This window comes from Olea europaea, unplaced genomic scaffold (genome assembly GCF_002742605.1).
Source record: "Olea europaea var. sylvestris unplaced genomic scaffold, O_europaea_v1 scaffold3209, whole genome shotgun sequence".
NCBI classification, from domain to species: domain Eukaryota; kingdom Viridiplantae; phylum Streptophyta; class Magnoliopsida; order Lamiales; family Oleaceae; genus Olea; species Olea europaea.
In genome coordinates this window covers 22,195-33,347 of record NW_019250934.1, presented here as the reverse complement: position 1 = coordinate 33,347, position 11,153 = coordinate 22,195, and the positions used below count along the sequence as shown (strand labels likewise).

The 11,153-nt window shown below is 36.0% G+C and overlaps 3 protein-coding genes across 3 annotated transcripts; 1 reads left to right on the top strand and 2 right to left on the bottom strand.

The window, feature by feature from the left end:
• Positions 1-20: 20 nt before the first annotated feature.
• LOC111385573 (protein RKD3-like) lies at positions 21-1,208 on the top strand. The gene is made up of 4 exons (XM_023009978.1): positions 21-97; positions 285-813; positions 933-959; positions 1,047-1,208. Exons 1-4 carry the CDS (start codon positions 21-23, stop codon positions 1,206-1,208), a joined length of 795 nt encoding a protein of 264 aa, XP_022865746.1.
• An 806-nt stretch (positions 1,209-2,014) lies between these two features.
• LOC111385572 (phytolongin Phyl2.2-like) lies at positions 2,015-3,294 on the bottom strand. Its single transcript, XM_023009977.1, has 4 exons — positions 2,546-3,294; positions 2,396-2,438; positions 2,173-2,276; positions 2,015-2,057 (listed from the first exon to the last, which is right to left on the bottom strand). The coding sequence occupies exons 1-4, from the start codon at positions 3,292-3,294 to the stop codon at positions 2,015-2,017; spliced, it is 939 nt and encodes a 312-aa protein (XP_022865745.1).
• An 899-nt stretch (positions 3,295-4,193) lies between these two features.
• On the bottom strand, positions 4,194-6,989 carry LOC111385570 (protein IQ-DOMAIN 1-like). The gene is made up of 5 exons (XM_023009974.1): positions 6,805-6,989; positions 6,628-6,728; positions 5,795-6,082; positions 5,173-5,487; positions 4,194-5,075 (listed from the first exon to the last, which is right to left on the bottom strand). The coding sequence occupies exons 2-5, from the start codon at positions 6,706-6,708 to the stop codon at positions 4,488-4,490; spliced, it is 1,272 nt and encodes a 423-aa protein (XP_022865742.1). The 5' UTR covers positions 6,709-6,728; positions 6,805-6,989; the 3' UTR covers positions 4,194-4,487.
• Between the last annotated feature and the right edge of the window lie 4,164 nt (positions 6,990-11,153).

Genomic DNA, 11,153 nt, shown 5'->3' with positions numbered 1-11,153 from the left:
TTGTATTCTCTCCATCTGCAATGGATTATAGTGTTCGTAAGTTGGAAAAACCGAATGAGGCTGACAGCTTATACTTCGAAGAAGAGCAGCCTCTCGGGTAACGTAGTTTAGTTATGTTGATTTTTCCATTTGATTTCTTCTATCGTGTGTATACTGTATTGGACAAAACTAGACACGTGACTGAAATGACACGTTTTGGCAACCCTCGTTTTCAGTCGTTCTTAATCTTGTCCAGTCGAACGTTAAAATGAACAGAAACTCATTCTGTTTTCTTCATTTTGTAGATCATGGGAACAACAGTTCGTCTTTGGAGATGACTTCAACAATTGTGTACCAAGTCTATTTGGATGTGAACAATATTTACTACCGTATCAAAATAGCTATACTTCCAACTATGAACTAGCTGATTTCGAAGAAATTTCTGGTGAATTTGACTTGTGGGATTCGTCAAACCTACAATCTCTTTACACTGAACTATGTGTTGACGCTGAGCCTTTGAAGACAGCTATGGCTGATTCTCATGCCCATCAAAGTGAAAATGTTTTGAGTGAAGCCATGAATGTGGGTTATGGGAAAGAATTAACAGTTTCAGACAGAAACAATGGGATGAAAATGAAAAGTGTCGGAAGATACAAATCTTGTGCACTGGAATTGGATGAGATTCAGAAATACTTTGATGTTCCAATAACTAAAGCTGCCAAGGAATTGAATGTCAGTTTGTACGTCTTAAAGAAACGATGCAGAGAACTGAACATCTTGCGATGGCCTCATAAAAAGATAAAGGGCATAAAGTGCCTCATCGATAATGTTAAGGTAAGTCATCTATATAGAGTGTTTCATATAAACTCCTTTTAACACCATTTTAAACTTAATTCTCTTCCAGTCGATAGGGGAAATAGGGGAAATAAGTATTCATGTCTGAGATTGCTCAGTTTGTTGTTGTTAGATTTATGTCAACGGTATGGTGGTCGTATGAATTGTTAGTTACGGGATTTCACTTAGCAAGTTTCATTTCATTTTATTTATTTATTTTTTTTTTATTATAGGAACTGGGCTTGACGAATGAGATTGAAATCCTGGAGGAACATAAAAGGATGCTAGAGACGCTGTCTGAAACGGAACTAACTGAAAGAACAAAGAAACTGAGGCAAGCTTGCTACAAGGCCAAGTTCAAGAAGAGAAGGTCCATGAAGCCTTCTTTTGCTTGACCTAATATTTTGCTTGTCTTCTGTTTACACTGTTTCATCTTATTTTATTTATTATTCCGGTGCGCTTAAGCGATAGATTGTGTAAGAAAACAAACGAAACAACTTTTTGAAGTTAGTGTCGTTTTTTAATGTATATTCATATCCACATCAATATAATTGCATTCTAACTCCAAATATTTTCTCAATGAAAATGATAATTTCTCGGACAAGTTTTGAAGTCCAACAATTGAGATATATTCCGAGTTATTTATTTTGTAATGACATCTCTGATCTAATAGAACATATGTTAGCGTTCATATTTGCTTATTAGAGTTAGATTCTGGGGAATAACTCCTTTGCTTCGGTTGGAAAATCTAAAGAAATTAGTAATTCCCATTTTAATTGGAAAAATTATGTATCGACTCAACTTTTGATATACACAATTAATAATACTAGGCACAAAACATTAGGGGAAAACCAAATGTCCTAACTTACCATGCCAAAAGTTATTCCAATGCAACAATGCAGGAATTTCTTCTTTAGGCCAGGAATATCAAACTAAAAAGGCACGTGCAGAGACATTATTTTTGTTAGACTCAACAATAAAGAAATTACGATGAAATACGAGAACCCTCAAATTTTCAATCATGAACACCATCTTTAAAGGTGACAATGAAAGGATGTCTACTCCCAAGGTCACAACCATACCAAAACATACATCCCTGTGTGGGTGTGGTCAACACTTTCAAAATATGGTTATCAATTCAAGAACATAAGATGCACCGCACCTACTTTTTTCAGGGTAAGAAGGGATAGAGAAAAATGCATCAAGCAGTAATTCCATCATAGCCATTGAGAATCTCATCATTTCTTCATTGGGCCAATTAAGAGTTAGGAAAACTGATTATATGGAAAAAAAAATACTTCATGAAGTAATGCAGTTATAGTATTAACATTCTATGAACAGGTATAAAGAATCAAATACCTAACAAATAAGAAAGCAGCACTTTCATTCATACGTCTAAGCATTAAATTTGAATTCATTATCTCAATGACTCCTCTATAAAGAAACAATTTTGCATTCGACACCTATAATAAGTGCATGTATACACAATCGAAAAAGGACCAATTAGCAAGTAAACAAGAGAAACATAAATATAAACTATTCCCATGATATTATAAACTTTATTGTTAAAAATCAACATTACCAACAGAACAGAAGCAAACAGCCATGGCAGAACAGCAAGATAGCTGAAAAAATGGAATTTGCATCGTTTTCTGAATCAACTCAACTATCAATGCATTTGAAACCGCGACAAACACACAACCAGACAATGAACAAGATGGTGCAGACGAACAAATCAAGCGATAACACGATCCACGCTTGCTTTTTCCAAACTTTCTTGGCTTTCTGATGGTTGTGGTTTCCCATCAATTGACATGAGTACATCTCATTCTTGTGCATTACCGCTGAAAACTCCCGGCTCAATAAAATCCCGTCCCTATCGTCATCTTCAGCCCCAACGTCGACCTTCTTCTCGATACCTCCTCTACCCTTCATGTCCCCGCTACCAATCTTAAAATTCACAAACATTCTATTCTTCTTCTTCTTCTTCAAGTTCATCGACGAATCCCCATTTGGCCCTCCCAAATGGCCTGAACCGGAATACAAACTGTCGCTTTGGTCAAATCTTTCACATATTGGAACCGCTGGTTCCGATTCCGGCCCCGGACCCAGCAATCGATGGAAAACCGGATTAAATTCCCCCTGAAAACAATGAGCACTCACCCGGTCCAACCTCTTCTTCCCCAGATCGCCCTGGAAAAACTTGTCAAACGTTTGTTTTGCGCTCTTGAGGAAGCCCAACCCCTCACATTTCTCCAGTTTTTCATCAAAAATCGCGAAATAAATCAAAGGGTCATCGATCAAGAAAGTGTAGGTTTGAGACCGGACGGTGTGGGTGAAGATGGAATGAAACGACGGCGTTTTCTCCAAACATTTTCCTGCGATCGATCCAAGTTTCTCATCCTTCGAATTGAACTCAGCCAACACCGTGGTACCCCTGGCAATGCACACATAATGAACCAGATCCGGTGCCGAAATCATCATTCAAATCCGACCCGACCCGTGTTGTTTATAAAAAAACCCACCCGCGCACGTTTCTTGTTTTGACAGATTCTGCCGCAATTAAAGACAAAATTTATATGCTCAGAAATCCTGATTGTCTTTTTGAACGGGGAAATGTGAAAATGGCATTGAGATCGATGATTTTTTAGGGTTTCAGAAAGGTATCGGAAAAGGAGGAGGTGGAGAGAGAAGAAACACTTTCAACAACCAACTCTTCCACCACCCTAGGGACGCCGTAGTCAGTTGCCCTCGCAATAGATGGGGGAAATAAAAAAATATCTCCTATTTCCATTTTGTATAATTCAATTATTGACAGTAAATTATTAAAATAAAATAAAATAAAATAAAAAACACGATTATTCTTTTCGGTGATATTAAGAGAACAAGTGGGAATCTTTCATATTTCTTGAGTTCATGGGTGCTTATGATTGATAATCAAGATCAATTTTAATTTATATACACACAATATCCAAAATTACACGTATCACTACTATTAATTTACCTAATTACTCTCCAATAAGATCTACTCTCATGATTAAACGACGAATTAAATTGAACTATGATGGATAAAACTAAATTCACGAGCATGCTCATTACAGACTTGAATATAAGATAGAGATATATAAGATTTTTATTCGTGGTTTAATTTAATTTTATATAATCCAACATACCCATATCGTATACGTATTTGTTTGGGTTTCCTTATAGCTCATTATAATTTACTTTTCAAAGCAAAGACTAATTTTAATCGCACATTTGCATGACTCATAATTACTATTTGTTTTTAGTAATTATAATTTTATCAACTAAAAAGAAAATTCAAACAAGACAAAAAGTATATTTCTTACAGAGAAACTTAGATTGGAGTATATTATCGATAGACCAATATTATTATTACATTTTGACACACTGTTTTCTTCTCATGGAATTTACTAATCCCTAAAGGAAGGTAGAGTAAATAGATTTTAAGTTATGAACATACAATACAAACAATCGAACACTTAGAAAGTGTAATGAAATTCATCCTATAGTAGAAATATCTATATCAGAAGGAAGCACCGATAAGAGTGAGCAGGGAATAGTTGGAATGCCGGTCTTTGGCTAGAGATGCAAGTGATAGTAGACATTGATGTACGGAACCCCATGAGTTCTCTCTTGGGATAATTATCCAATCAGCCCAAATTATGTCTCCATTCGCTACTGGATTCTGGGCTACGGCCTGCAATGCATTTTTCCGGTCCACGTCGATTATTCTTTGGGCTTGGGATCCTTGAAGCCTGATAAAATGTTGGTCCACCTGAGCTGGATGAGTCATAGCTAAGCCCATTCATAATCTCCTTTTTGGTTGATGAGTTCCACTGGGCTCCTTGTGCGCTTTGCTGCTTGACTGGACCGTGGTTCTTTACTTTTGCTTTTGCAGACTTTGTTGGGGCCATGTAGCTAGGGACATCGTTCGAGCCAGTACGTTGTGGTTTTCGTCTGGTGTACAGGCCTGTCTCAGTTGGGCCTCCGCTGTGTCGGCCCATGTTCACGTTTTCTGTGATCGAGTCCTTTTCAACAGTTTCCTCAGACATCATGTCTATTGTGGTACCTGTCACGTAGGAACTTCCGAGCGCCACCATTTGTCGAGAATCGTAGGGTCGTGCACCCATCCACTGATCGAGCCAATTCCACCCCCATTGGGATTCTTCGCTCTCGGGGCCGTAAATTCCGTCATCGTCAAAGTTTTGATTAGAACCTAAAACTCGTTCGTGTTGTTGCTATTAACATATATCCAACATTAGTACATTGTAAGTTAGGTCATGTTCAGAATGGTTGGCCTAGAATAAAAGTTTACTACTTAAAAGAATATCCAACCTGGTAGTAGGCCAGAGCTCTCTCCCTTTGCATTTCAGAATCATGTTTCCACAGAGAATTTTTCCTGGTAATTTTGTGGGTTTCATTTTGACTCCATTTCTTCTTATCTTCTCGATCTAGTCTCATTTTCTCTTCTACTTGTTCATGTAACTTGTCGTGGACTAGTTGAAGTCTTCGTGCACGTACCCTTGACTGCACGCGTACAAGTGCTTGCATGCATCGCATTGTCATCTGAGCTTGCTTGCGCACATTATGGCCTCTCACTAGAGCTTGCAGCCTTACCAATCCTTTCAAAGCTCGTAATGCTCGCCTTGCCTACAAGTAAGCAAAAGTAATCATATATCACGAAATTGATACTGCGATTAACTTCCTTTCTAGAAAAGTAACTTTTAATCACTACCAAACATGGCTTAAACTTGAAGCGATGTCATCAGGCAAATTTCTGAATTTAAATCCAAGAAACATACAACTGGGACTCCTGTAAAGTTCCCAAGTTTGAGGTTATTGTCTATAAAGACAATCTATAGAATTCTTATGTTTTAATGGCATTTTTAGTAAGGTGGATGAGAAAAGAGAAGCTAAGATTTTGTTCGTTCTATTCATCGGAAAATTGGGAATTTACCAGATATCCTCTGTAATAGGATTGTATAACAGTTGCTGCCGTTTCTTCCTTGGAGAGTCGTCCATAACCGGCCAATCTAATGACTTTGGCGGCTGCTTGAGCAGCTGCAACAGCAGCTTCAGCCGCAGCAGCAGTCGCCTCAGCTACAGCAATAGCATGATTCTGATTTTCAGCCACTGAAGACGACTCAATACTCTCAACATTTGTAACATCCGAACTTTCAACCGGGAAATGTTCAAGGGACACAACTTCTGGCACTTCGAATTGCCATTTCTCGACATTTTCCTTCTAAGAAACCCAATCAAGTTCCATAATTAGCAATCATCATTCATCACTTAAACTAATAAATCTACACTTCAAAAAAAAAAAAAAAATCATGAATTTATATTCTTGTCCCTTGAAAAAAAAAAATCAAATCAAATGGGTGGAATGATTGGGATCTAATAAGAGTAAGCACATGATGATCAAGTTGGTTTGATGTGACAGAAGGATAGCAATGTGTCATCAGCTCTACTTTTTATTCGGCAGTGTTGATTAGGGGACCAGATATCTACAAAATTTTTACGACCCTAAAGAGTTAAAGGATTAATCCCTATTTATAAGAACCATAATAAAACGATAAAACAACCAAATTACGCCCATATTCACAATGGATTTGAGAGTTTACATTAAATATAATAGTGTAAGGCAATCTTATGCTTTGGCATATCTACAGATCGATCAAGAACATACACATTTATATTTGAACACAGTTCCAGCTCAAGGTAACAATGAGATAGAGAAATCTTGTCCCAAATAAAAATGAAATAGAATTCTGATTTCAGTCAACTAACCTTCTTCTCCGACGAGTCCTTTGAAGGGTGCTTAAACACCTTCTTGACAGTTGAAAACCAGCCACTGCCTTTCTTCCCCATTTAGTTTTGTGGGATAAAAACTGAAAAATAGAAAATGTGAATAACATCAAAATCCCAGAATTTTTCTAAGATTTCATTCATAATATTGGATCAAACCTTGTAGAGAGTATTCACTTGTCATTTCTTCTTGATAACATTAAGAATGCAACAAGCTATAACGCAAACATCAGTAAAAGTATAAAGAAAACGTGTTGGTATAGAAAGAGAAAGAGTGTGTATTTGTGTGGTTTTTAGAGAGAGAGAGACAGATAGAGAGAGTCAAGAGGAGTTGTAACTGAGGAGCCGCTCAATTGCCGCTGGAATTTATTATTCTCACGGGATAGTAGACTCTTCTGAGTAATACATACAGTTGGGATCAGCCAATGGCCTGCTCACACGTTTCCTTTGACCTGGACACTCGAAATAGTAAATATATGACGGTGCTTTACATCCATCTACAAGTTAAAATCATATTTGATTGGTGATTAAATTATATTTAAGTAATTATAAGTTGCAGATTCTATAAAATAAGCAAATAATAAGTTAATAGTAATTACAGATCCTACCAAATACGTAGATAAAAAGCATATTTGACCAGAAGTGTTTATAAAGTTGATCACCAGCCAAATATGCACTAAATTATATTATTGTTAAGGGTATCACATTCTCCGTAAAAATTATGAGAGGTAGATAAGCTATTATATGACTAGTTGTTTAACTCGTTTGTGCATGCATACAATTCCAACAACATACGCGTACTTAAACACTCCCTACTCAACTACATTAGAATTGTTTTTAAGTTCTCTCTTAAACTTGATCGTAACTTCTATAACTAGATCGTCGAATATATAACACATTAAGCACCATGATGGTTTCAAATATATTTTTTTCCAAGTATGCCAGCAATTGTAGATTTTGTGCATCTACAAAGTTGGAAATCATATAACAATACTACTTACCAATACATATCGAAAACAAATGCTAGCAAGTTTTGTAAAAAATGGAAGTTTTGTATGCTAAATCATTGCAGGATTGACTATTAAGCCCCTGTATTATATAGCCAAAATTAATTTTTTAGTAGATTTTAATCAAAGTTGTGGATTCTATTAACTGTATGTTTGAAAATGAGTTTGAAAAAAGTAAATTTTAAAAGAAGGGGCCAAACATGGACTAATTAATGTTGGTGTTGTCAATTGAAAAGTTGGGCATGTTGCAACTTTAGAGAATTGTAGGCAATGAAGTGGCGATATGAATTCCTTATGAAGCTTTGCTTTGATGTAATGTGAAGTTTGAATATGATCATCAGAATTGCAATTGAGAGAGAAATTACAGCCTTAGGTCAGGTGGATCACTGTCTTTAGTTTGCTTGCTTCCAAAGGAAAATTGGAGCTAAATGTTCATTGTCCTCTCAACTTTTTAGATTGGTTTGATTGAATGTGGAGATAAGCACCTTTCGCTTTAATATTTAAACATACATTTATCTCTATGTCCGAGTCCCTTTATTTATTTATTTAATATATATACGAATGCATGGTTAAAGATAGGGAAAAATTTTGAATTTACATGTAAAATGTTTTATTGTGAAAGTGTGATTGAAAAAAAAAAAAAAAAAGGAATTTTAAGATAATGAGGATCAAACAGGAGCTTAATATACGTACACAAAATGTAATCTCGACTAAAAAATAAATAATTTTATATCTATTTGTATGAGGAGTGAAGGTTTGTTAAACAAACTCTTCAATCTCCAAATATGATATTTATTTATTAAGTTTTATATAGTTCTTGAAACCAAACTAGTAATATTTAACAATTAAATAGGTGCGAGGCTATAAATAGGATTGTGAGGACAGTAGGTCCAAACACTCCTCAAGATACTGAATTAGGACGCAATTCCATCGAAGTGGCCAATGTTTTAGAGATTGTTAACTTAATCTCTTACTAATTGTTTGAAAAATGATTCCGCCCAAACAATCCCCAAGCTTCTAGAGAGCAATTTGACTACCAGTTCAGGAGACGTTCTGTAGAATGTTGATGCACTGGCTACAGACAAGAATTTTACAACTTCAAGAAGTCTTCATGAACGTTGAACCCATCTAATTGCGATCCTAATCATCTAGATGTTTGATGAATGCCATTCAGTTCACACATTTCGGTTCAGGCACGATATTAAGAAGCTATGTATATCCCTTTTGTTGACAATTCAAAATTCATTGGAAATTGTCTCGATCTCACTGAAAACATTTTATGCAAAATTTTTTGATGAAAGGTTATTTCAAAAATCTTATTTTTGTTGAAAAAAAGAAAAATATAATTTTGGTCAATTTAATACATGGACACGTGGCACTTTTTTTCTTTTTTTTTAAAAAAATTATTTATTTCTTACACAAATTGGAGTCCTTGGATGGTTATGCATGGCAAAGTGGGGGGAAAATCAGCTTTTATAAAAAATGCATGTGAAGGCAATGTTGGACTTGGAGAATTGGAAGGATGTGTATAAATGATGTCTTCAAAGTTAGTGGATTTTGACATGCTAGATTGAAATTTTATTACATAAAGTGGGTGGTGGATTACTTTCAAGGTAGGTAAAAATAGGAAATTAAGTTGGACAATTTTAGCGACATGTAATAATTTAACGAATAAGTCGTGAACATAAAATTAATTTATGATTTCAAGTGTCCAAAAAAGAATAGTGCGACTAAATTTTGTGGTGTTCTACTTATACAAATATATTTTGCATGCATAATTATATTACTAGTTGATAGTACGGTTAATTCAAAGCACGGATTAATAATCTGATTTGAGCATAGAACTTTTCACAAAGTTTTCAGTGGGTCATTGAAATTTAAAAGTTTCCCTATTAATCACTGAACTTTGTAATATGTAACCTCATCGATTGGTCAATCAACGATCTTTCGAAAAAGTGACAGAATTGATAACGTGACAAATGGATTTGCTTATGTAGCACAATATTGCAATTAATGGATGCCATTGCCAAATCAAGAAGTTTTTTATGATATGGAGGGATTAATAATCTGATTGGGTACTGAATTTTGTAATATGATACCCTGTCCATCACTAAATCAACCATTGTGAAATTTATGATGAGGCAAATAAAGTTACTTATGCGGCATGATATTGCAATTAGTGGATACCAAATCATGGAGTAAGTGTTATTAAAAAAAAATATGGGTTAAATAAAAAATCGAAACAAGAACTTGTCTTCTTCTTTTCACAAAATCACCCCAAACACAACTGCAAATACAAGGTCACCTCCCATCGATTTCCAAAATTACTTTTCCTAAAACGTGAAATCTCTTCCACTATATTCATCTTCTCCTTTTTGAAATATGTTTATCCAAAATGGACTCCCCAAAATCATTTTTCCTATTACTCCCCGTATTAAGTTAGCAATCAGAAGCTACACGTGGAAGCCCCACTAAGAACATTGGAAGAATCAGCCCAAATATAGGAAAAGACAAGGTTACAAAGACTACAGAAGTCGAGGTCCTTATTTTGGCCAAGGTGTCACTCAACCAAATATGTGTCGAAACCTAGACGAAGGGTTTACGTTAAAGCCCTCATGTTCACGACTTGCCAAAGTTCTGAAGCACGAGGCTGAAGTCTTAAGAGATAAGGAGGTTGCTACCTCCGTCGGCCTAGAAATTCTGAAAGACAGAGCTGAAGTCCTAAGAAACGAGGAGGCTGCCACATTTGCTAACCTGACGAATATCTCTGTGAGAGACTGATTAGACATCTACTTTATCTTAAGACGAGAATATCGCCTAGAAATTAGGGCAATTGACCCTTGTCAATATAATAAATGTATGTGTAAGAAGAATATGATGTGTATAAGGAAGAGGTAGGGGCACAAGGTTCGGATCAAATGGCCACCACGTCTTCCTTAAACTCTATATATACTCTCGCATTTGGAGAAGAAAAGAGAGGTGTGGAACAAAAGAAACAACACATATATAGAAAGAGAAAAAGAGGAAAAAACCTGGGAAAAAGAATAAGGAACGGGTTATTAATTTTTGGTACATTTTGGAGGAGAAAATAAACACTACTCCGTACATTTCAAGCTATTGGATCTCTTATTCTTTTCCTATCCTTTTCTACTCACTTGCGACTATTCAGAGTACGTCAAGGTGAAATTGTATTCGCGTATCTTCAAGTTTTTCGATCACTTTAGCCGGCATCCGAACTGTTTAGTCGAGCGTTGAAGACGTATTCTCCACGTGCCTGTACGAACACGTGTGGACCCGGCATCTGTTGATGCCATTTTTGAGTATCAAGAGATTGTCACCGACTGTGGGAAGTTTGGAATAGCTAAACCACGAGCACCCCATGGAGTAAAGCCTTTGAACAAAAGGTAACATTCTTGAAAAAGAACGATACGGGGAAGCGGTAACTTAAAAGGAACTTTGCTAGATCCTCAAGGAAAGCAATCCTAGGAGAAGAGCCAAAAA